This window comes from Lycorma delicatula, chromosome 3 (genome assembly GCF_047948215.1).
Source record: "Lycorma delicatula isolate Av1 chromosome 3, ASM4794821v1, whole genome shotgun sequence".
Classification (NCBI taxonomy): domain Eukaryota; kingdom Metazoa; phylum Arthropoda; class Insecta; order Hemiptera; family Fulgoridae; genus Lycorma; species Lycorma delicatula.
The window spans coordinates 159510003-159537081 of NC_134457.1; the positions used below are offsets into that span (position 1 = coordinate 159510003).

At 30.8% G+C, this 27079-nt stretch overlaps 1 protein-coding gene across 6 annotated transcripts in view; it reads right to left on the minus strand.

Annotated features, from left to right (window-relative positions):
- The window catches only part of Orct (Organic cation transporter), a 143496-nt gene that overhangs the window by 16083 nt on the left and 100334 nt on the right, over nucleotides 1-27079 (minus strand). For all 6 annotated transcript variants that reach the window (XM_075360878.1, XM_075360880.1, XM_075360883.1 and 3 more), the window contains exons 4-9: nucleotides 25347-25450; nucleotides 19464-19618; nucleotides 15974-16142; nucleotides 8934-9167; nucleotides 8412-8626; nucleotides 1511-1692 (exon numbers count right to left, since the gene is read on the minus strand). In XM_075360878.1, the coding sequence (XP_075216993.1) occupies nucleotides 1511-1692; nucleotides 8412-8626; nucleotides 8934-9167; nucleotides 15974-16142; nucleotides 19464-19618; nucleotides 25347-25450 (1059 nt within the window). The remainder of the gene's footprint in view (nucleotides 1-1510; nucleotides 1693-8411; nucleotides 8627-8933; nucleotides 9168-15973; nucleotides 16143-19463; nucleotides 19619-25346; nucleotides 25451-27079) is intronic.

Here is a 27079-nt window from a genome sequence, read left to right on the forward strand (position 1 = left end):
AGCTCACTTGTGGTACGCTGAATCATTTCAGAAATAATAGACTGTATCTCACTGACAACAGGGTGTCTGGACTACATGTCACTAATCGCTTGTAAGGCACTCATGGAATCTGAACAGACAAGTACTTGTCGATATGTTGGACTAATAATATTTAAGTCCCTATTAATAGCTGTGACAAAAACATTGACGATGCTTGGAAGGCCAAATATGTATGTTCTATTGCAAACCACAAAAGCATAACCAACAGAATTATCATGTTTTAAGCCGTCTGTAAAAGCATCAGATTTCATGCTATTTACAATATTATAAAATTTTTCTTGCAAGATAACCGGAAACATGTACTTTTTATGATATCAACAAAGACTAAAGCAATAATTAACAAGAGAAGGCCGAAGGCTGCCAAGGAATAACATTAAGTAACAGTAAGAACTGAAGGTAATTTAAGAGCTAAGAAAAGGTGCTGAGCTCTGATGCCTAGCAGGACAGAAGATTGGTTGTTACAGATATCGATTAAGGTGTGGGTTAGAGAGCACTGCTCCGAAGGTCAGATGATTTTGTTATGCTTTAATGCAAGCTACATAGGAACAGATCATTTGGTTTTGTCTATACCAAAGAAATGGCACACCACTGTCTACTGATAGTCTTACTACAGGGCTTGAATGAAATGCACCTGTAGCAAGACAAACAAATGAATGATGGACTACATCAAGTTCTCTAAGAGTGGTGGTCTGTGTGGATGAATAAGCCACGTAAACATAGTCCAAGTGGAAATGAGCCAGAGCTCAGTAAAAGCGCAACATGCATACTTGATCAGCTCCTCAATGAGTATTAGATGAAATAATTCTTGCTGTAATACTGGAGTATTAAATGGAGAGATAGAACTCTCAGGAAGTTTAGCAGTTTTAGACATTTTACCTTCAGCTACTTTAAATGTGTTACCTCATCAGTTGCTGGTCAAACCACAATCCTAAAATAACTAAAATGAAAAGATAATATGTTTTGAATTCTTCTTTACACAGACATTTGATCATTTCAAATAAATTATTCTATCAACGAATTTATTGTCACTTGGAGGATTATAATTAATTTTTCTACAGAGTGTACATTGAATTGTAACTACAGATTCACATTTAGGAAATTGAAAAATACAGAGTTACTATCATGTAAGGAGTTACTATCACACCACTAATAGTAAGACTGTTAAGGAGTCACTATCTTGCTAGTGCCACTGTCAAGCGGAAAAATAGGGAATCAATCTACAGACATGCATGCAACTAAATCTGTCCTACATTCTCTTTGATTCTAGCCTTAAATCAACAATGTATACCTCATCCAAGAGATATTAAAACCCTAATATTCTTTTTCATATATCCAGTTTGATTTTCTACTGTGTTGTTCTACTAAAACCTAACAGCTGATGTTCAGCACCTAGATCTAATCAGTTTACTTTTGTAAAAATAAAATAAAATTTATATATAGCAGCAAAGGTATAAACAAAAGCTTAACATACCAAAATATTAATGTACGGTGCAAGAATTCCACCAACTCGAGCAAATGTTGAGCAAGCACCAAGAGCTACATTGCGAATCACAGTAGGAAATTGTTCAGCAGAATAAATATATACAGTGCCATAAGAGGCAGAAATCGCCAATTTTCCAATCATTGCAAGAGTTACTGTCAACCAGCTCATACCTAAAACAACAAAAAATATACTTTCAAAAATAAAGGAGATGAAAAACTAACTCTACATAAATTTTCAAAGATAAGTGCAAATAATTTCATGTGAAGGGAAAACGATGAAACCAGAATTCAGTCTTTTAAAAAGATGAAACATGTACCTAATGAAAAATATAGTAAATAGGAAGGATCTCAAAATCAAAATTGAAAGAAATATATACAGGCAGCCATTTTATTTTGACGACTGCTACCTGTTTGCCACAGTTCTTAATATACTAGGTAGGGTGGAAATGTTGTCAAATGGCTTTTGAAAAAAACATTTTAGTAATTGTGTCATTATTATGAAAAATTCATTCTATCAAATGTACAGTACCAACAAATTAATCCGAACAAAGGGAATTTTTGTTCTATTGTATGTGGCAGACTGCTTGCTTTTTGGTGTTTCAGGTTATGTTGTTAGTTCATATACACACAGAATTGTGGCTTTTGTGCTTTTATAATTCATTGTCAATTAGTTTTTGGTGACCTTGTGAGCTTCTGTTATATGTTTGTTATATTGTTTCTAGTTAATGCAATGAATATAACCTCACGAAAGCAGTCAAAAATTGTTGCTCTATCCCAACACTCAGAAATTATTCAAAAACAGATTGCCAATGAGTATAGTATGGAGGTTAGGTACTGTAAATGAAATCATGAAAATGTTAAGGGAAACAGGTTCTGTCTCCCCAAAGAGAAAAGAAAAATGTGGGTGGAAAAGGAAAGTCAGCCTACACAGGAACAATTACTAATAAGAAAAAGCAAAATTAATCCATGATTGTCAGCTGTTGACCTTAATAGGGACTTGAGAACCAGTGGGACTAATGTTTCTAATATGACAGTTCGTATAAGATTGTTGGCAGTGGGAAGGATTGCTTTGAAACCTAAAAAGAAGCAGTTACTATGATTTAGAAGATTACTATGCCAGCACACCTGCAACAAGCTCCCAAACACACAGCCAGAAAGATGTTTTGGGGATGTTTTACACATGAAGGGTCAAGCATACTTATGCCTGTAGATGAGAAGTTGAAATCAGACCAATACATTAATATATGCCAAAGAAAAATAGTCCCACTTATGCAGAACCTAGGACTCCCAACAGGAACTTGACCTTGTATTGCCACACATCAAAGAAAGCAGAAGAGTTCTTCAAAAACCAAAACATTTGAGTGCTCTCGTGGTCAGGGAACTCCCCTGACCTGAATTCCATTGAAAATTTATGGGCCATAATAAAAAGAAGACTTGGGAAAATGAATTGTAGCACAAAAACTGACCTTATTAGTTCAATGATACAGGTTTGGTTCCAAGATGAAGAAATCAAAAATTATTGTTCTACCTTAGTGGAATCAATACCAAGGAGGATTAATGAGATAATAAAAAATAAAGGAGGACATATAAACTATTAAATTTGAGTAAGTTTGACTATTAAACATTTTTTCTTTTAAAAATAAAATTTTCTGTTATGTAATCTCAATAAGCTAAATAACAATATAATTGTAAATAAATGTATTATACAATGTAGTCAATGAATAAATAATATAATATACAATGGTTCATAGATTATGTCATATTACAGAACAATAAACAAAGTTTAAATTTGAATATCTGTTAAATATAATATTACAATTATTGAATCTATACTTGGCTTAAAATTGTATTCATACTCATTTCAGAGTATGAGTAGTAGAATAATGATTATGTAATTTTATAATGCAATGCGTAATAGTCATACAGCTCATGTGTATCTTCTTAATATGTAAAAAAATCTCAATTTATTGAATGATTGAATAAATAATTTCCAGTGAAATATCACACCTATGCAATGTATTTCATGTTGAAAATAAATGAATAAATATTCTGATATCATATGCACCTTGAATAAATGATATTAGTCTGGTACTGTATGCACCTTGTATGCATGAAAAATAATCTAGTAATAAATCTTGGGGCATTTCGCACACTTAAATTGGGAAGTCAGCATATAATTGTAATGAATAGTACTTATTCTGTAGACTATCTACTGGTAAGAGCTATATGAACACAATACAATTAGTTAATATGAATATACAGTTTAAGCTACAAACAATTATACAAAATTTATGAACATATCAATAATCATATTTTTGAGAAAATAAATCAAATTACAATAGCAATAGTGTATAAATATCAAATTATCACATTATTAGATACAAATTAAATGAAATTATAATAACAATAAAGTATACAAATAATAAACTTAATCATTAGAGATTGGTAACAGGCATAACTTATGTACAGGTCTTCTTAATTGTCCATTAACAGTGTGTAAATCAACAATTCTAACTATGTTGTCAGAACCCGGGTAAACCTGGGTAATAATAAGTCCATGTTTCCAATACATGGGTAAGGAATTTTCACTGGCAATTAATACTTAATCTCCAACACAAAAAAATTATGGGATGGAAAACACCATTTATTGTATTGCTGTAAATAATATAAATATTCCTTCGACCATCATTTCCATATAGAATGTGTAAATTTTTGGAGTAATTGCCAACAGCCTAAGTGATTAATTTTAATTCTTTTGTAATTGGGTTCAGGCAAAGAAGTGAGTGGACATCCCATGAGAAAGTGTCCTGGAAATAAGTTCTGGGACTCTGTTAAAATAGCAAACATAGCATGGGAATTGAGACAGGCTTCAATTTGTGTTAAAACTATATATAATTTTTCAAAATTAAGGATTAAGGATCGTTTGTCCAATTACACAATGCATAAGAACTTTAACACTTTTGATTGTGCTTCCCCCATAAATTACCAAAATGGAGTGAAGAGGGAGGAATAAATGACCAGATTATACCTTGTGTAGTTGTGAATACCTGAATGTCTGAATTTAGCTTTTCTGAATTTAAAGATTGATACAGTTTATAAAATATGTTTTTGGCAGAATGGAAATTGGAACTATTATTAGAAAAGATTTGAGTGGGAATACCCCTACATGATATAAATCTTTTAAGTGCTGCAATAAATGACTGTGAAGTCAGATCAGAAACTAACTCTAAATGGATAGGTTTAGCAGTGGGACAAATGAAAAGTGCTATATAAGATTTACTTAAAGTCTTAGACTTCTGCCTGCCATGACAAATCATAATTGGACTGCCAGTCTACTGTGCAAGTAGAGAATGGTTGGGAAGGAATTGCTCTCCCTGGAAGGTGGTAGCTGACCATGCTGTTGGACCTGGCATTTTCCATTATATTAAAAGCATATCATACATTTGCAAATTATAGAAGAAATAATTCTTAAATAGTAATTCAAACTCTTAAATAAATAATTCTGAAGGAATGGTAGAATTCCTTCTCTGTTATGAGACCATCAACATAAAAATCATTTCGAATGGCCTTAGAAGCTTGTGGCAAATCATTTTCATTTCCATTAGCTATTTGAATTGGACATCTAGTGGCTCAATATGGTGCACAAAATATCCCATAAATTATGGTTCATAATGCAAAGTGTTTTATTTCTTGATCTGGAGAATCACACCAAAGAATATGTTGTAAATTGGAATCACTAGGTTTAACTAATACTTGATGACGATACATTTTAGCTAAGTCAGATGCAATGATGTATTTATGGATCCTGAATCTAAGCAATATGGAAAATAGATCTTCCTGGATTACAGCTCCAACTAATAAACTATCATTAAGGGATAGACCATTAGTGGTTTCAGTTGAACCATCAAAGACAACTTGAATTTTAATAGTTAAGATTTGAATGCTTGAATACTGTGGATGGTGGGGTAAATAACACACATACAATTTTAGTAACAAATCATTGGAATTGAGTAAAGACATGTATAACCTACTTCTAAATATTCTTGAATGAAAGAGGAGTAATCCTTTATAAGGTTGGCATCATTATTAATTAGTTTTCTTTCTAAAGATAAGAATCTATTGTTAGCATTAACACGGGAATCACCTAGTTGAATGTTAGTATCTTTGTAAGGCAATGACATGACAAATTTGCCTTGATTGTTTCAAGTGGTGTTGCGATTGAAAATGTTTTTCAACAAGTAGAGGTTTCATTAACTGAAGCATCAATATTAACTTCTTCAATTTTCCAGAAATTCTCTAGTATAGTTGGAGAGATTTTTGTTAGTGTTAAACAAGAAAAGATGCGACAGTATTGTTGCCCTTAATGTTATTAGGAAGGCGACCCCACTAATTATTATAACCCTAATTTAGTTTCATGAAAAGTAGGATATCTAGAACTTTGGATGAATTTGGATGGCAAGATAGGACTCAAATAGAATTTGGGATCTGCTAAAAATATATTATGAGGAAGATTGAGATTAGAACTGTCAAATGTGGTTGATGGAAGGCTGTCTGAAATATCAGATAAAATAGCACATTTCACTTTGAATGAAAAGGTTTTATAAGGAAAGTGTAACACTGTATTTGGATTGAGGGAATGAATTATTCATGCCTGAAATGGGGAAATTATTTTTTATGAGTTTAAGTCCTAATTTTTGAGCAAATTTATATGTGTAAAAATTTGCTTGGCTACCAGAATCTAATAAAATTCTGCATGAATGATGATTACCATATATATCATTGGTGTTACATGTGGCTGTTGATAAAAGTATATTTTTGTTTGAAGGATTATTAAATAAATAATAGGTATTATTTTTAGTCTTATTCTATCTGGTTTAGAATCATCATTTTGTCCATATGAATAAGAGTATTATGTTTTTTATTACAATCTGACATCAATTTTTTTAATAACATTCACTAATAGAATGACCTTTACATAAACAATTAAAACAACAATTATTATCCCCAAAAAGGCTTTACAATCTTCAATGGACAAATTTAAAAATTCTTTACAATATGATAAATGATGGTTTGAATTACACAAAAAACATTATTAAAATTAAATTTTGAATAATAACTAACATTATTTCCTTTAAACTGTTTATTAGAATTTAATGTAGAGCATTTGTTAAGAGATTTGGTTGGATTGTTATAATGCTATCTTTTGGTTTTGTTTTCCATTTTCAATTGCATGTCTAAAGTGAATGCAGTAATATTTTTGAGAAGTTGACGTCTTGAATTAAGAAATTTGATAAAATCTTTAAAGATGGAAATCCTTTCATTTGATAATTTTTCCTTCCATAATCTTGAGGTACTGTAATCTTATTTTTATGTTAGAAGTTGGAAGACAATAAATTCATACTGTTTACAGGAAGTTGCATTGCTTCAAGCGAATTCACAATTGAGGAAATTTCATTAATAAATTTGGATAAAGTAGCTATAGAATCTCTTTTTATAGAATCTGACCTTAAAATGCGTTCAACATTATGAAATGCAATTATATATTTGTTATCAAATCATATCTTTAATAATTCTAAAGCAATAAAGTAATTTTTGTTACTTATTGGCAGATTTTTAATAACAGCTACGCCTACATCCTTCAAGGAAGAAGGTAGATAGTGTAATTTTTTAATATTAGTTAAATCATCTATATTATGTATGGGTATTAAATTAAAAATATGTTAAAATAGTGCTGCCACTCTAACACATTACCTCTGAATACAGGTATATTAATGCATTGCAGTTGTGTTCGTTTAACTATTGTATTTGAATTAATTTCTTTATTAGATGATTTTTTATCATTATTAATATTATTTATTAACTGTTGTAATTTATATTCTGTAGTACACAAGTCTCCCTTGACTTGTTCCTGATCCAGTGATAAAACATCATTGTCAAAATCAATTTCAAGTTTTGATTGAAGGATGTCGTATTTGCTTTGTAATTCCTTAACTTAATTTGCAAGGCATGGCTATCCCCTTGTGAGGGATCAAATTTATCAGTAAATGTGCCAATTCTGGTTGTAGAGTCCTTTACTGACCCTCTTTGTTCATTTAATTTCTCCATTTCCATAATAGTAATTAAATGTAAATTAAATGTGAAATAAATTAAATTATATTACAATAATGATGAAATAATGTAAATTATATGTAAAATAAATTAAAAGATTACGATAAATAATGTTGTAGATACAATATCTGCAATCCTGGTCATAAGAAGTTTGTTGTAAATGAAGATTCTTGAAAAGTTTTAGATTATATCCACAGTTCTGGAAGACCAAATGATTCTTCAAATTTTCCAATATCTGCAGCTGGAGTACAAAAAATGAGTTTCTTCAAAGTAGCAGATTATATCCACAATGCTGAAAGATGAAAATCGCATATAATATCCGTTATCATAGGACCATCGTTTTGGCATCGATGGCATTCTTAGTCCATCGTTTTTCAAACGATGGACTGAGACTGCCAGATTGTAGTGCGAAGCCAATTTATATAATGTGGGTAGAGCCAAGTGATCCACCAGGAGCTGTGTGTGGTATGGAGCCGAGTGAACCGCCAGGAGCTGTGTGAGTGCTACGGAGCAGAGTGTACCACCAGGAACTGTGTGAATCATCAGGAGCTGTTTCTCAACACCACATTGCAAATGTAACTGTTACCAGAGAACTGTTTTCTTGTTAAGAGCTTTAGGTTCACTCTTTGAGTAAGCTCATTTAGAATACCGGTCTAAAAAATGCTCAGATACTACAGCGACATCTACTAAAAGCAATATTTAACAGATTTTATTAAATATTTATAAAAAATAAAGTTAAAGAGTATTATGAAAGGTATATGAAAAAGAGAAGAATGTCATACCATCTGGAACAACAATGTTAAGTAATAATGCTAGACCGGCTACCACCATCGTTCCACAAAGAATTATTTTCCTTCCCCATTTATTCAGTGTCAATAATAAAAATATATATGCAGGATATTCCACCAAGCCAGACATTATGAAGTTAATATACTCATTTCCAGCAAGATTACCAGTGTTCCATGATAATCCATAATATGTGGCACTATTTACAAACCTGAAAAAAAAAAAAATATATATATACATAAATTTAATTTATTAATATAAACATATATAAATCTAAAAAAAAAAAAACATTTAGTGTGTTGCAAATGTAATTATTAAGAAAATTCTTTTGATGGTTGACTTTCATTAAATAATGTCTACCAAGGTTTGGATATAGTTTGTGTCCACATGTATCACGACAATTCCACTACAATTTATTAGTTTTAAAAAAATAATTTATTTTCTAAATTTTATTAAAAATAAAATGTTTTCAAATGTAATTTAATGTTACATACAAGAAGAATTTAGTTTATACCTACCATAAAAAGAATATAGTTAACGATTTTTTCCGTAAATTTTTATATTTAAAGAGATCTAGCACTGTAGGTTGTTTAGCATCTTTAATTGTTTCTTGTTCCCCAGATTTCAATAATGTCTTCAATGAATCTAATGAAATTTGAGTTTTATTTTCTTTTGCTGCCTTCATTAGAATCGCTTCAGCTTCTGCTTGTCTACCTTTTGTTATTAGCCAACGTGCAGATTCAGGAATAAACCTTAATCAAGTAAAAACATTAATCAAAACATATTAAAATTACAAAACTGTTTCAAATATCAATGTAAATTAGAATTCTAGAGTTAAAAATAACTTCTAACTTAAAATGTTTATATAGAAATGAGCAAAAATAGTGTGATTCATAAAAATCTGATTATCTGACACACTAATCCTTCATCAGTGTTGTACACAGGTCAAACATTGATTTCCTGTGAGTCACAACACTATCACAGTATTATAATCTCTTTTTCTTTGGGCAAGGAGGATATGGCTGCACTACATAGCTAGAGGTAGCTCTTATTTTACACCTTTAGTTTTTATTTACCTTTATATTTTTGTTCAGATGATTTGCCTTTGGTTTTATTTTCCTTTATTTCATGTAAAACTGTCAATAAAAGTGAGGTTATTATACATATTCACCAGTGTAGGTTAGGTATTTTATACTGCTATTTTACTCAAATCATTTTGTCAAGAGATGGATATACAATGGATGGCTGAAATGTAATGCACAGTCACTCATAACTCACAAATGAAAAGAGATAGTAAAGTGAAACAAAAATTATAAAAGTACATTCTATTTGTTACAAAAATCTTATTTATTTTCCCATGTAATCACCATTTACAACTACACATCTCTCCCAACTATGAATCAGTTTACTCATTCTATCAATGAAAAATGTTGGTGGTCTTTCCTTAATTCAAAACCTTACTATACTGTTCAGTTCATCATGATGAAATGAATATCCTTAATATTCCTCTTTAATTACGGAATGAAGTGAAAATTGCAGGACATCACAAATCTGCTAATTATGGAAGGTATGGAATAGGTTCAATTTTCAACTTTACAAGAGTCTCAGCATTTGCACATGATATGTTTAGCCAAGTTCTTGTTGCAGAATTATCAGCTCAGTTGATTGTTGAACATGACACATAATAGATGTCAACATGGTAAGGTGGTCAACATTTTTATGTATCACACAGAATTTACAGAAGACCGAGCTTCTAGATAGTCAGTAACGAACACATGTTTGGAATCCCAGAACCCTAGCAAAAGAATTTTATGTAGAGGGTTATATTTAAATTTTTTATATTGTGGCTAACCATAGTACCAGTATTCTATGCTCTGCCTTTTTCTTCTAGGTAATAATGATGAACCCAACATTACAATATTGAAAAGGAAATCAGCTTCCTCACCTTGATAAACTTTCAATTGTTGTTACTTGTTTTCTATGAGTTTGCATGCCACCCATCTTGAACACATTTTACGAACTATTGCATAACTGATACTACTTGTTCTTTTGAGATGTCTGTCAAGATGACAATGCATTATGTGATGGGAGAGTAATTTGAATCAATTAATCTACCTCCTTTTAGTGTTTCTCATCACAGAAACTCAGTCTCTGTGATGTTCATCCTCAATATTCGTTACACCAGCTTCTGATGCACAAAATGTTTTTGCCCATCTACTCACAGTACTTCAATAAACAAACACTTTCAACACTCCAGATGACTAAAATGACAATGACAATGAATATCAATATCACAAACAGATTCTCTTAAGAGAGAAAGCCTTTAAAACCTAATCAAGCACCAAACATCATCATGTTGAACCAACAATACAGGGCGTTTCATAATGTTCTTAGGAGTTACAAAAATTCAGTACAAAAAAAGTATTTCACTTACCTAAATAAAAGTTGTACAAGGTGATGCAGGGACACAAGCAGTTTTTGTTAAAATCTATAAATGTTCAATATGTGCTCCTCTGGTGACACGGCACACATCAACACGAAAGTCTAGCTCTTGCCAAACTCGTTCTAACATGTCATTTTCGATAGAGTTGATCGGATTGATTATGCAATCCTTTAGCTCAGCGATATCGTGCGGCATTGGTAGGATAAACACTGTATCTTTCACATAACCCCAGAGAAAGAAATCACATGCCATGAGGTCTGGTGATCTTGGTGGTCACAGTATAATGTGTTGGTCTTCTTCAGATGCACATCCTATCCAGCGCCGAGGTAATGTTGTGTTAAGGTAGTGTCGAATCTCATATGAAAATGGGCAGGACAACCATCTTGCTGGAAAATGAAGTCGTTGAGTAGCTGAGGCATAAGCCATAATTGTAACATATCCACGTATATCATGCCAGTTACTGTCGTTTCCATAAAAAAGAACGGCCCATACACTGCCTCACGAGAGATCACACAAAAAACGTTTACTTTCGGAGAATCTCGAATGTGTTCCACATAAGCGTGTGGGTTTTCAGTTTCCCAAACTCGCATGCTATGACGGTTTACTTTGCCGCTAATATGAAAAGTAGCTTCATCGCTGAAAATTATCTTGTTTAGAAAACCTTCATCTAACAATATCTTTTCCTGTAACTGTAAACAAAAATCAAGCCTACGTGTTTTATCTCCATCAGAAAGATGCTGGATTAATTGAAGATGGTACGGTTTGCATAATAAACGTTTACAGAGAACTCTCCACACTGTTGTTTTCGTAATTTGTAATTCTCTGCCTGCAGCCGCAGTCGATTTGAAACTTGCACGCACACATTCGACATTGACTTCTGAGATTGATGGACGACCAGTTGATTTTCACTTGCACAAGCAACCAGTTTCACTGAATTGTTTATACCATGCACGAACTGAATTGTCACTTGGTGGCTCCTTATGAAATTTCAACCAAAACGCACGTTGCACAGAAATTACTGACTTTGACAAGTGAAATTCTAACACACAAAACGACTTCTCGCTTCCCGTGGCAGCCATTTTCTCTACTGTCGATGCCTAGCGAGCAAATGGTTTACTAACTGCCTAGTATATATGGAAAAATCTATTTGAAGTACTCTTTCGTACAGTACTTGCTTTATTCTTATAAGTGAAATAGTTTTTTGTTAATGAATTTTCAAAACTCCAAACAACATTATGAAACGCCCTGTATATTTCAGCAAAACTAGAAACACTCAATGAAAGTTAGCTCAGACTTGATAAAGTTTTTATAACTTCCAACTTAAATTAACTGTACCAACTACAGTCTACTTTTGATAAAAACCCAGCAACTTAAGTCAAATCTAATAAACCAGTTCCTTCAGATTACTGACATTAAAGAAATGAGAGCAATTTTACTGAATGCTGTCTGCATTTTTTTAATTACTATGAAATTAGCAGTTGATGCTAGTTGAATTATGATTAAAAAATTGTAGACAAACAGAATGGCTTTGACTCTGTTGAAACTATGAGAAAGGAATTTTAGTGTTACTTTTTTTGTCATCATTATTTAGTGTTATCAGTTCATGCCACTATATCATCAATTGATAATCTTCAAACAACATTTTAGCACCTATATTAGAAATGAGACACCATGTGAGAATATCAGTGATAAACAAAGTTTAGAGAAGCTTTTATTTAGATTCCACAACATTCTGGTCATTGATATACTTTGTTGTCAGATTTTCCTAGCCCAGAATATCACTTTGTTAATTTTTTTTTATCCTGAAAATTCAAATAGTCAGAATTTAAGCGCATACATTTAAATATAGAATTATTTGTTGCTATATAGGTTCTTTGCTAAATGAAGTTGAAAATTTCATCACAAATCTTTAGGTATCAGATGAGAAAAAAGTCTATCTCAATGAAATTACTGCAAAAGTTTGCTGTGTGGTATGTGTATGGTACAATAGACCACATTATTAACCACATTGTTAAACAATCTATAACCTCTGATGGAAATGAATATGGTTCAGTTTATTAAACAAGAAGATGAATAACTCCAGAACTTTCTGTGCTCAATTTCTTTAAAAATAAATCGTTTAAGAAAACTTATTCTTACTCACTGTTCTCACCTCCATTGAGGGTCTGGTTGAATGAGATCAGTTGGATGTAGCAACATGCCACAAAATTCCAGGGATGGGTGAAGTTGTTCCTTTACGAATCATATACCTATTTTCTGGTGGCTTTAAAATTTATGGAGGAAAAGCCAGTTTCATTAACACATATATTTAAGTTGGTCAATGCAAAATTGATCAGTATTGGTCTTTTCCCCTGAAGTGGGCAGAAATAACATTTGCTACCTGAAGGGAGCCTTGAACCTTCCTCTAGGTAGAGACTGCTTGTCTTGTAATGTGTTTCCTTCTTTTTTTTGTGGGCGAAAAATTTTTTGTGTTATCATTGAAAACAAAGTTGTGAAATATAAAATCTATTAAGACAACAACAAAATTTAAAACAAAAATAAAAACATAAATAAGAAATTTAAAAACAAAGTTAAAATTCAAACTAAAATGCTAAAATCGAAGACAAAATAAAAAACTTAACTAAAAAGTTAAATATAAAAATATACGACTACCATACAAAAAGAAAATGTCAAGAAACTATTAAAAAATATGTAAAACATTAATACATTGGAGAAATAAAAATATTCTATCCAAAATGTCTTTATTATTGCCCTGGATGTGACAAAAACTCCTGGGCAATTTAAATGTACGATGCAAGGCCGCATAATGTATGCAATCCACAAGGATGTGGCGCTGAGTCAAGCGGCACTGTTTTCTTATTAAAGGATAGATTATACTTTCTTATCAATTGGCCCTTTCTCACCTTGATCCTTTAGATTTCTGCCCCATTTTCAATTCTGTGGGTGTAGGTCAGACCTTATTGTTTAAGCTAAGTATACAGAGAGAGTCCTGTTGAACTGTTCTTTTGCTGCACATTTGGTGTCAACTGGACACTCTTTTGTTTGTGGCAGCTTTAAAATAAGCCTAATATCTTTGTTAAAGAGGAAATAATAATAATGTTATCGATTATTAAAATTAATACATTATCAACAAATTAAAACAATTTTTACATCAAAAAATTTTGACTCTGGCAAATAAAAATTTGTGTAATGTTGTTAGGTTCTACAGTCAAAATAGTTGTAAATGATCTGACTTGAGGTACAAATCACTTCCAAAACTGGTACAGCAATTTTTCAAGATAACATCAATCACAACATGTCATAAGTAAAGTGAGAAGGGTTTTGGTTTTCTGTTGTTCTTCAGTAAACCAAACATATTGTTGTACAAGTCCCCTGAAATGCTGGAGATGTTCAGATCTGCATGTGACATCTTAACTCCGTTCACCACAGGTACTGACTTTGGTGAACATTTTAATTCTTTGGAAACGTTATTGTGATTAATGCATAGTGTGCCGCAAAGGATTTACTTGTTCACAGCCATAAGAAATGTGGCAATAGACAGTGAAAGTAACAAACTAAATTTAGAATAACATGGGAAGAGTTCTACCTCAACAATGGATTTTTGAGGGTCCCAATAAATGAAACAAATGTTTTCTTGTTCTCATACCGAATAGAAATCAAGATATATTCAAAGTCATTGCCACTTATATTGATGAAGAAACAACTATGTATTCAGGTTCGTAAAAGAAACAGTACAATAGCATTAGAGGAAGCAGGTACGCACAATTTAAGATAAACAATAAATACCATTTTGTGGACTCTGAATCCAGAAAAAATACCCAAATGGCTAAAATTTGGAGGGTAGTGCAAAATTGAAAAATAAAAAACATCATGGAACAGCGCACCACAATCTAGAATCATATCTACTTGGGTTCATGTGGTGGCAACAATCTCCTATTAAGACACCTTCAGTTATATACTGAAGGCAATTGCAGACTTCTGATCTCAGGGAACCTAGCACTAATATTACACAACATAATAAGCAAGTATATCATATTAAACTAATATAGTATCACTAACCCAATATGTAAATAGTAAAACAGACTGGCTTCCCCTTAAAAGCAAGTATCATACCATTTTACTTACATCAGATTTAAACTGGTCCTGATCTGTAAGCTGTGATAAAATTTTCATCTAATTTTTAATTTCAACCACCTAATATTTATTTCTTCAAATATGATTAAATAATGCTTAAAGCATTTCCTTGTATTCCACATCTGTGGTTATTTGGTAGCAAATAATGATTAACCATATCAAAATGCTTTATTTAGATGTACATAAATAGCATATATTTTTCCCTATTTTCATTTGATTCCATCACTTTTAAATGAAATCAGTGATAGCAATTTATATTAATATTTTATATTTAATCACGTTTGAAACTATCTATAATATCAGGTACCTACCATCATACCCTACTTAAAATAAATACCTTTCAGGTAATGCTGGGCCACCTAAAACTTCCTAAAATCAAATACAATTACTAATTGTCCATATGATACTAACTGAAAAGAAATATTTATGAAGAACCTAAAAGATATCAAATAGATTGTCATACATATTATGTTCAAAACTTCAGGAATAGATATGCAAAGGAGTGCATCATCAACAGTATACTATTTCAAATAGAGGTTTTTATTGCCACATTTATAAAATTAAGTGAAAAATTCTATTTTACTGATATTTATTTTAAAAATTGCCATCCCTACAAACTAGCCTGTATTTTACCAACTTTTATTTTGAACTTGTACATTTTAGGCATCTAGTTGAAAAATTTTATCAAAAAACAGCTGTTAGTATTTATTATTATATATTTAATGCAACATTACACAATAATATTTTTAATGAACATATGAAAAAAACAGTAATAAACAAAAGGCCACCCTCCGTGGCACGAGTGGTAGCATCTCGGCCTTTCACCTGGAGGTCCTCGGTTCGAATCCCAGTCAGGCATGGCATTTTTCACACACGCTACAAAGCATTCATCTCATCCTCTGCGGAAAAAAATTGCTTAACTGTGGTCCCGGAGGTTAAACAAAAGTAATAAACAAAAGAAAAAGTATAATAAATATTTACCACCAGTATGTCAAAAATAGAAGTCCTGGAACTGAAATACCTATTTGTAACCATCGCCAATCACGTAAAAAGTAAGCAAATGCTGCAGTCAAAATATAACCAGTTGAAAAAAAAAACTGCACAGCCACTCCAGCAAACATTCGTTTTTGAGGACCCACCATTTCCAAACCTGTAAAATAATATTATTGCATCATAACTGAAATCAATTAAAAGTAAAAGTTTATTTGAAATTTCATTCGGTTACTTACTAGGCCCAGTTAAATCAAACATATCTACTGGATTATGAAATTTAGTAGACTATACATTTTTTAAACTTTATTTATGAGTACCTTATTTATTTAAAGTACCTCTGCTCAACACATTTAATAAACAGTGTTGTTAATACCTCAAAAATTCTGTTACATGCAAGTTTAACAACCACTGTATTCACCCCCCATTGACAACAAGGCATTTATAAGACCTTGGGCTGTTTATAGCACATGACATCTGCTCAACAGTAAAATATAAAAACTTGAAACCACTTTCAACACCCAAAACTCTTCATGAAAAATATGTAAATTCTGGTAATTTTTAGTATTTTTTAAACAATTTTTGCACACTATCAGTATAAAATATATTATATTCATCTGCTGATAGAAATTACTTTTCACTCCTACTTCTATCACCGAAAGGTCTATTAATTCAAGACCAACCAGCGTTAGTTTTATTACTATTGTTACTAACAATTTGGCTATTATATATTTCTTATTATATAATATTATTATTTCTTGTTTAATTCTCTTCTTATAACTTTAAACAAAGAAACAAAAAACTGTTTTATTAACAATAACTGAATTTCTAAATAAATATTACAAATTACTACATCTCTCTTTCAGAAGTTTTAATTCAGAAGTGTACCACCTGTTTCAATTTGAGTTTTTTGTCCATTAATGGTTTTTAAAGGAAAAATAGTCAACAAAAAGCTGTTTTGAAATGTATCAACCAAATCATTAATATCTCTAGTCATGTAAACTGGCTCAATATATATGACTGAACTCCAAAATGCACTAGCTGAAATAAACTGTGTTAGTTCTTAGATATTATCTCTTCTGTCTAACATTTGCCATTTGGCTGAATATAAGCCACAAAGAAACAGAATCGTAGTTTAAACAATAGTGTAAACCACTTCTGCAGTTTATAAGTCACAGTCTACAAGATCCTGTTTTTTTTTCCAGGGCATGAAATATCAATACAGTACTTAAACCAATACTACTTAGAAGAGTAACAAACTCGGTGGAGTCAGAAGTCAAAACTTTACATAAATATTAAACTCACTTGCAATAACCGCAGAACATTAAAATTATTAATTACATTGAAAATACCACAGAGTCTAGATAAAAACATTTGAATTTTTTCTTTGTCTTTAGAGCCTATAACTTAAGAGGACAGCTGCATAGTTTTTACAGTTTAACTGCTGCTACTTCAAGAATCATTTCATGAGACATTGCATAAGTTTCTCAAGTCTTTTAAATGTATCAATTTTTAATAAACATAATGGAGCCTTCCTTGTTCCTTAATAAGCAGAATTGTATCTAAGTAATATATTCCTCCCTCAACACCCGATCAACCAGTATTTTATACAAACAATATCAGCTCTCTATGCTGATTTATAAAGGGAAAATCAAAAAGTAAATAGAATCTTTATTTCCTTCATAACCACATACTAGTTGTTCTGCTATATCACAACTTCATACCATCTGTTCATTACTTTATTGTTAACCATTTGTGGCTGTGTTTAAGCCGTAAGAATTACAAGTGCTCCTTTATCCATCTGCATCAAGGAAGCAGAAGTAAAGTTTCTTAGTACATAAGGAGTGTACCACTAGAAACTATTCACAGAATGGAATAGCAATATGAAGAGAATTGTTTGAGAAAAAGTAAAGATCTATGAATGGGTTGATTGATTTAAAACAAGGTAGGATGTTTTCTCTGTGATGAACAACAGAAAAGTAGACCTTAAGTCTTCACTTCAAAAAAATAATGACAATTTGAAAGCAGTTAAAGTATGATTAAAATAATAAATGAATTAGAGTTAATGAAGTTGCAAGTAAGCTAGATTCCATATCAGCTGACAGACATCCACAAATAGAATTGTTTAATGATTCTCCAGCAATCTTTGAGACATATGAAAAAGGAGACTCTTTTGAAGTAAGAAATACCCATTGATGAAGATAAGCAACAAAGTTTAATCTGGAAACATCCTTCTTCATTGCCAGGAAAAAATTCAAAACTCACTAATCCGAGTGAAGTTGATAATAATGATATTCTGGTGTTTGAAAGGTAGTTTTTATTTACTTCACACATTGAGTGTAACAACGAATAGTGAAAACTACTTTGGACTATTGCAAAATTCAAGTCCAAAAGTGTGATTTTGCTTTAGGATAATGTTCAACCACAAAAGAGGTAACAAAATAATTTGTTGCCTTCAAGATTTCAGTTTTGAGCTGCTAGATCCTGCTGTACAGCCCAGACCAGGCTCAAAGTGATTTTCATCTTTTTGGGTAGTTAAGGGGATAATTTTTCTCTTGGTTAAGAGGTCATCGAAGCTGTGCAAAATTGATAATGCATCAGACTAAAAAGTTTCTAAAATGAAGGAATCCAAACGTTGTTAAAATATATACCAAATGCCCATGTAGAAGAATGATGTAATTATGAGCATTATGCAGAAGGAGCACGTGTTGAAAAATAAACTTTTCACTTGTACAAATGAAATAAAAATAATGGTTTATTAAATTTCATTACTTTTTAACGTAACCTTGTATATACAAATTACTTTTTGGTTTGACATTTTACTAAGTTTGTGCTATTAGAACTTTGCTTACATTTATAAAATTATTAGTAGGTGTTACAGTTCTAATTAAACTTGACTTAAAGATGATATTTCACAGATGCTTATACTCAAGTTGAAGTGTTGGATTGATTTCCCACAATTATCACATTTACGTAATCCTTTTAAAATATTACAGACTAATTTTACCACCATCATATGTGCATTTTCAACTATACATTCCCTTTCAGTTTGTACTGCCAAGGCTTAGAAAAAAACTACAACAATATGATGGACATGGGTTTTTCTTATTTTATGGACTAAGGGTTTTTAAAGTACATAGTGACTAATTCTGTATCATGGTCATTTACACAGACAAAAACAATCATTTCATATAAGACAATAAATAATCATTATTGCTTCTCTGAAATATGTATTCATTTTTTGATGTTAACAAAATATATTGAATTAAAACTTAAATTGAAAACATTACACCTTTTTTTTCTTTTAGATGTGATGCTAATTTACTTTAAAATAAATGTAAGAGACAAATAAATAAATGTGAAAGGCAAATATCACAAATACTGCTATTCAAAAATGGTTATTACTTTGTTTTCATTACCATTTTGGTATAGTACCATCCATATAGTTTATGTAAATTTCTGAATAATATAACTTACTAACCAATGACATAGGCGACAAGAAATACTCCTGAAGTAGAAGCACCCACCATCATTCTAAATAATACAAAAACTATATAATTAGGTGCCAAACCAGCTGCAATTCCACTCAGTACTTGGAAAATTAATGATAAGAAAAATAATGGTCTACGGCCATACCTGAAATATAAATATATTTTATCAATTTTAATGAAAAACAGAATTTCAAATATAAAACTTTAAAATTTTTATAAACAGATTGAACAGTTTTGTTTTGATTAGTGTTTTATTATTGTGGTTTCACGTGTATCTAGTTCTCATTGGTGTCATGCATTGAGCTCATTCTCCTCTCAAGTAAGTCGTGCAGCTCAATCAGTGTGGTCTAATTTGAGACTAATAAATGATATCAGTTTAAGGTTAGTGTCCGTGTTAGACGAATTACACCAATGTGAATGTCACTTGTGGCATTCACATCAGTGGCATCTTGACAACGGTCAGAATGAAATGTCTCTTGAAGCTATTGAAGATGACCTCCGGTAAAGCCCCTAAGAGCTAGGTACAGAGGAGGTGGTGTGGCGGTCTGACCCATCACATGGTGGGCGTCTCCCCCTTGGGGTCAAAATGAACAGTTTAAATTGAGTAGAACAAGTGTAACCAATCTTCAACATACCAGAACAATTTTGACTGACCCTTTGCAAAATTGCATTAATGATCTTATAAATAAGGACAGACAAATAAAAAAGTGAGAAATTACTAAAATATGTAATGTGAGCATTGGCACTGTTTGTTCAATTTTATCCATGATAAGCTGAATCATTGTGAGTTATGTTTGTTTACGCCAATGCGTAAAGTAGCTTTAATCCAAATGTTTTTGTTATTATTTTATTTTATTAGTCTTAACTGTTTTTGTTATCTCCAATTTTAATGTTGTTGTCAAAGTTCCTAGAAGTCTAATTTTCTTTGTCTGCGATGATGTCATTCCTCAACTTGTTCGTATTCAGCAACTATTTTATTTGTCTTACGTAATTTTTTTAATGGTCTGCTTGTGTATAAAAAAATAATAAATAATCTTTGTTATGTCTATCGTTCCCAACCTTGCTGTTTCTTTCTCGCACTAACACTTGCACACTACCTGTTGTCGTTAACACACACACTCTTCTGTCTACAGTCTAGTTTGCTTCCCCTTCTTTTCATCACGCTACCTTTTGTCAGTGCAGATCAGACTTCCATGGTGAGTGGATGCCTGCAACTCGTTCACGTTTTCTTCCTCGTTTAGTGTGGTAATACTCGGTCGCCATATCGTCTTGTACTCGTCAGCATTTCGTGATTTCACAGATTTCTATGATTGTTTTGCCTCGTTTCTTTGATAAGTTAATTTTAAATTCAGTAGATAATGTCTAGTGTTGAAAGTGGTTCAGTTACTACAAACCAGCCGAATTTATCGAAGCAGGATCTTTCCAAACTGGTTATTACAAATTTGTGATGCTCCGTATTATTCAATTTCTAGTAACAAAGTGTTACCTCTGCATTTTCTGATACACCACTGTAGATTATGCCAAGGATAAACACGTAAAAAGAAACACTATTTTTTATTTATTTTAAGAAAGAATGAGTAAGCATGTACATGTACATGTGCTCACAATTGTGCAAATGCTTGCATCTGTATTGAAGAACTGTGATGTTAATTTAACTCTCATTCTTTTGCTTAGTCAAGTGTCAAATAGTGACTCAAATTTTGTTACATGTGAACTGGATGCAAGGTTGTTTGTATTAGAATTATTAAGAAAAAGAATGGTGTGTACATATGTGTACTTTAATTCACGTGTTCATTTTTGTACAAAAAATAATGTGTGATTAAGGTAAATTAAAATTATTAATTGTGAAATGAATTACCATATGTATTATGATTGCTCAAATTATTATTTATCTTGTATTATACGATATACATGAAATAATGTTTTTTAAATAAGTAAATTTTAGAATGTTTTATTAGTTTCATTTGCTATATAACGTATGCTTATGTTTTTGTAAATTGTACAGTACTTTTCCATTATTTGAGATATCATTTCAATTATAATTATTTAAATGATCATCAGTAAATCACGTAAGCATTATTGCTATTAATGGCCAAAATTAGTGCACTAGTATTATTAATAATAATAATGAACCATTAATTCAGTAATTCAAAAAGAAGAAGAAAATGATTACTTATTACTTAAATATTTATCAAATGAAGTGATGCAACTATAAATTACAATATATTAATTTGTATAAATCATTATGAATAAAGTTGTACATGATGTGTCAAGAAAGATTAGTTTAGGAAAGAACTGGATATTATTACTAAACAAACAATTGATTATATTTTGTTAACATTATAGTTATATTAGTTGTTTACATTATTATTTTCACCATTATTTTATGATATTAATTGTTTTCTAATTAAAGTTCAATATTTTTGGCAAAAACGAGCTATGTTTCTATGTTTTTGTTAACTTTACCCAACAATGTTCAAGGTGGGTTCCAAGACAGTTGACTCAAAATCAAAAAGATACCCAAATTCACAACTGTACATAACTTAAAACAACGATTATTAGCAGAACATAATGCTTTTTTAGATTGCATAACATGATGCAACTTGGATTCATCATTTTGATCCAGAATCCACATCAGAGTATGAAATGGAAACATCTGAGTTTGTTCACCAAGAAAAAAATTAAAATCTATACGTCAGTCTGTATACTGATTCTTACGGTGTTTTGGAATGGTAAAGGATCAATTTTTTGTAATTATTTGAAAGAACACCATACAATCAACAGCATGTAGTACCATGAAGTAGAAAAATTACACTAGGAAATGGTGTGAAACCCGTAATAAGAAAGAAAAGTCATAGTTCTCTCTAAAAAGTGTAATTTTTCTACATGATATTGCCTGCCCCATTCCATTCAAAAACACAGGATGCTATTCATGAGAGATGTTGCCACATCCAATTTAAAGTCCCGCTCTTTAAATCATTAGATTTCTTTTGTTTGGTCATCCCAAGGAGTTTTTAAATGATATCACACGTTCAGCAATAATGAGTAGGTCAAAAATGGCTCAAACATCAAGGAGAATAACTTTTTACTTCTAGAATAAGAAATTTCACAAAAAGATGAGACAACTGCCCTCCTCCCATCACACACATGCACACACACACACACACACACACACACACACACACACACACACATATATATATATATATATATATATATATATATATATATATATATATACACATACACACACACACACACACACACATATATATATATATATATATATATATATATACACACACACACATATATATATATATATATATACACACACACACACACACATGTATGTTCCCATCTTTAGATTGCTAAATGCCAGTAATAGCAGACTATAATAGCTAACAGCAGAAATAAATATGGGACAACCTTATATAAAAATAAAGAGGATGCTAGTTGCCTCAATTAGTAAAAAGATAAGAAACTTACAATATTTTGGACAAAACTGTTCTTAGTCATAATAAATGACAACAGTCAATATAACATTTGTTGTAACTCTGGAGAATATTCACCAGAATGAAACACAAAAATTTCATTGTAAATGCTTGTCCCCATTTAATTATGATGTCTATTCCAAAACTGAATCCAATTGGTCAGCAAAAAACGAACAAATGAAAGAAATAAAGAAAATAAATATTTTTATACATTCAAGTTACCTACACATCTACATTATTTCTCCACATAGTCACCACTGACATTCAAGCTATCTTACAGAAACACCAGCTTTGCAGATTCTTGACAAAGAATTCTATTAACCAGATGTTAAGTCATTAACTCCATCCATGAACTACTCATAGGTTTCAAAGGACTAAGTAGACAGTGCCAGACCTTCATTCGAATGAAATGGTAATCAGCTGACATCAAGTGTGTGAAGAAATGGTAATCAGTTGACATCAAGTGTGGGCTATAGCGGTGATTGGTTGAAAATTTCCTAACTATGAAAGTAAATCCTTTGTGCAAACTGTAAAGTGGGGCTCCATATATTTTGCAAATAAACACAATATTTTCAAGAAAAGTACCTTACATGAGCACCATACACCAGTTTTGAAGTATCTGTATATTCATTTGAAAGTTACGATATTGTGAAAGAATGTTTATCGCTCATGATTTGTTAAACCTTTTGAACAAGTTCACCAGTCATAATTAAATGATACTCTTTTCCCTTATTTTGGATATCTGTGCAACCTGTTTCCAAATTTCTGACCCCCTCTCATAATACAGTTACTTTTAAAGATAAAATAAACATGACACAATTATCAGTGATCATGGAATACAATGATGCAAAAAAACGACACAATACATGAGCATCCTACATTGATTTTATTGCAGTCCAGGTTCCACGAATTATCTAAAAAAAATCAAACTATAATTTAAAATGATATTACACCCATCATTTTTGGTTCAACAGTGTAAGCTTGAGTTTTTTATTATTATTTTTAAATAAATAAGTGTGCAACAACATTCTGATCTGTTTCTAGGTCCCTATATTCCGAAACTTTATAATTGCAGGGACAAAATTCTTTTGAGATATTCATTCCCCTTACCATCTACGTGATAAATGAAGTAATATCAAGACCACAGCCTTTCTTTGAGATTCATGCATAACATTCTGATGTTTTGGTGTCAACTTTCCAGAGAATTATAAAACTTGTGGATATTCATTTAAAAATGAAATGTAGTGTAAACAACCTTCAAATACAGCAGTTCATTTTCAAATTCATTTTACAGCAGACTCTCATTTTTAAATGAGAGTCACTAGTTATTATGAGAGTCACCTATTTTCCCATTGTGAAGACCTAAATTCCGCTCTCAAAATATTTGGTATCAATATCTCATAGTACTGTTACTCATATAACATTACTACCATAAATACAGCCAACTATTGATATGCCTTAACAATCAGCAGTGTTATGCACTACACTTACGCTTGAAAAAAATTCATCACAATATACATCTTATGGCAGTACAAGTAACAATAACAGGTTCTGTTTCATCATTTGTCTATTTACCAGTACAAAACAAAGTGGACAACAGATGGGTGTATAACGAGATATAGATTGCTACAGACTATCAAGGATGTAGCACATGCTGCTACGACAACCAGTTTTTTTTAGTAACAAATCAGAGTTAAATTTTAGAACATCCTTGTACACTTAAATTTATTTAATTCTACATGACATTACTAAACATTTAAACTACTCATTAAGCCCACAAATACATTAAAACTTTATGAAAAGAAATGTCTGAAATAGATGATTTACTGTCATATCAAACAAAACATAAATTCAACCATAGATAAACTTGAATGAGTCTGAATCAACTAATTACATTTTACTGTTATAAAGGAAAATAGCTTTTAATTTGTAATATAATCATGTAATATATTTTAATGTAGCCAAGGAATAAAATTGTGCATTTGTAACGAAATCATTTTCTTCTACACCTGCATTTAATTATCCTATTCTCTAGAAAAATGAATATTTTGAAAACAGATTTTTCCAAAAGTAGTAAATTTATATTAGCTTTTTAGAAATAATATTTGGTCATTATTAAAAATATCACTTTTGCTTAAAATCAGTTATTTAAACAAAGCAAAAACACTTACCCTACATATGCAGATTTTCTCAGTTTTTTGTCTAAAATATTTTTATTTTATTGGTAATCTTTCCCATATTAAAATGCAGTAATATCGCTTTTAAATTATATGAATTTTTAGTAGACATTTTGGATGTATGAAAATAGAATTTCATAAAAAATTCTTATAATTAAATAAAAACAGTTTTTGTGGTATTTGAATTCCACAGTATCTTTACCTATCTGAAAGATCCCCAATTATGATGGAACCCAGAAGAACTCCAATCATAAAGATAGCATCAGCAGTTGCTTTTAACCAAGCTCTGTCACACACAAGATCCCACTGAAAAAAATATATAGATGTCTGTTCTTTGAAGATAACCTAATTTCTGAATAATTTTAAGAGAAATAAAAAGCAAAAATAAAAATCACAATAATTTTTTCATACTTTTATCAGAAATTTTAGTTCGTTCTGTTACAACTTGTCATTTAATTTTAAAAATTTATTTGGTGTTATATAACTCACTGGTTTTGATATATTCCTGTAAAAATGGAGAAACTAAATAAAGCTATTAAGAAAATAATCAATAAACATTACTTAGAAAAAAATATTTTATTCAAATTTACAATAATTTGAATTACTAAAGTCTGCTCATTCGGTAAATGAAACTCTGTGTCATAAAATTATTCATCATACTAAACATAAACATAATATATGACATTCCTCATGCAAAACTCATCAAGTATGTAAACTAGTAAGATCAGTTCCAAATTAGGTTTTTTCACGTGATCCTTCAATGTAAGTTTATAGTCTTTATCTTCTTCCATCCACATCAAACTTTTTTCCAAATTGCTGTTTTTCAATCAACAAATGAACTTTCAACCACAATCTGTTGTTAACACTTACTGAATGAATGTATAAATATATTTTTAAAAGAATTTTAAAATGAATATTTGTAAATTTTTAATGACCTTTTTGGATACTCATCAAGTGTTTATTTTGTAAAATATCAAAAAGTATCTAATCTTTCACTCAATATAATATTAAAAAGTGCTTAAATATAAAAACATACATTGTCTAAATATAGAATAAATAAGTTTGTAAAAAAATTAAAACTTAAAATTATTATTAATTAAATGACTTGCTATCCAATTAATGCAACATTTTCTTCAAAAAGCCTTTTGCAGCTGATCAACTTATTCATCAGAGGCGATGATACAGCAATTGTTAATAACATACAACTTAAAAACTCGTTTAAGTATGTATATCAAATAATATATCCAATTTGTTGTGTTCATTTGCTTAATATGTTGTTTTTGATAAATTTAATGTGTTTGTAAATTTCATAATGCTCAAATGTACTTTGTTTTTACATGTACATTAAACCATGATCTCAACACATATATTTGATAAAATGAAAGGAAATTTTTATTTCTTTCTAATCACATGTCTTGGAATACTGACAATATAAATCATTACCTCATACCATTTTTTTCATTGGAAGTTCTCTTCATTGTTAGCTGTTTGTGGTAGTGTTTAAATCAATTTATTAAGAATGAAGAATGCTCTTTTGTCCAATGTTCCAAGGAAGAAATGCAAGCAGTGGTATATCTCCTCAATTCAGAAGGAGTGAAATCACCAAAGACTGTTCACAGAATGCAAAATAATAAGATTGATTCTTTTAAAAAAAAGGTAGGCCTTCCATCTCAGAAAATAATGAAAATAATTTAAAAGTAGTTAAATTATTCACAGTAATCAATGAATTAAAGTTTACAATGTTGCAAGTAAGTTAAGTACAAGTTTATGTTTGGTATTTTCAACCATCCACAATTCTCTAAAAATATGAAAAGTCTTTGTTCGCTGGCTTCCATGTCAACTGACAGATGCCCAAAAAGAGAATCATTTAATAATTCCTCAGAAGCTTAAAAAATATTATGAAGATGGTCATTTACGATGCTGATAACTGTTGAT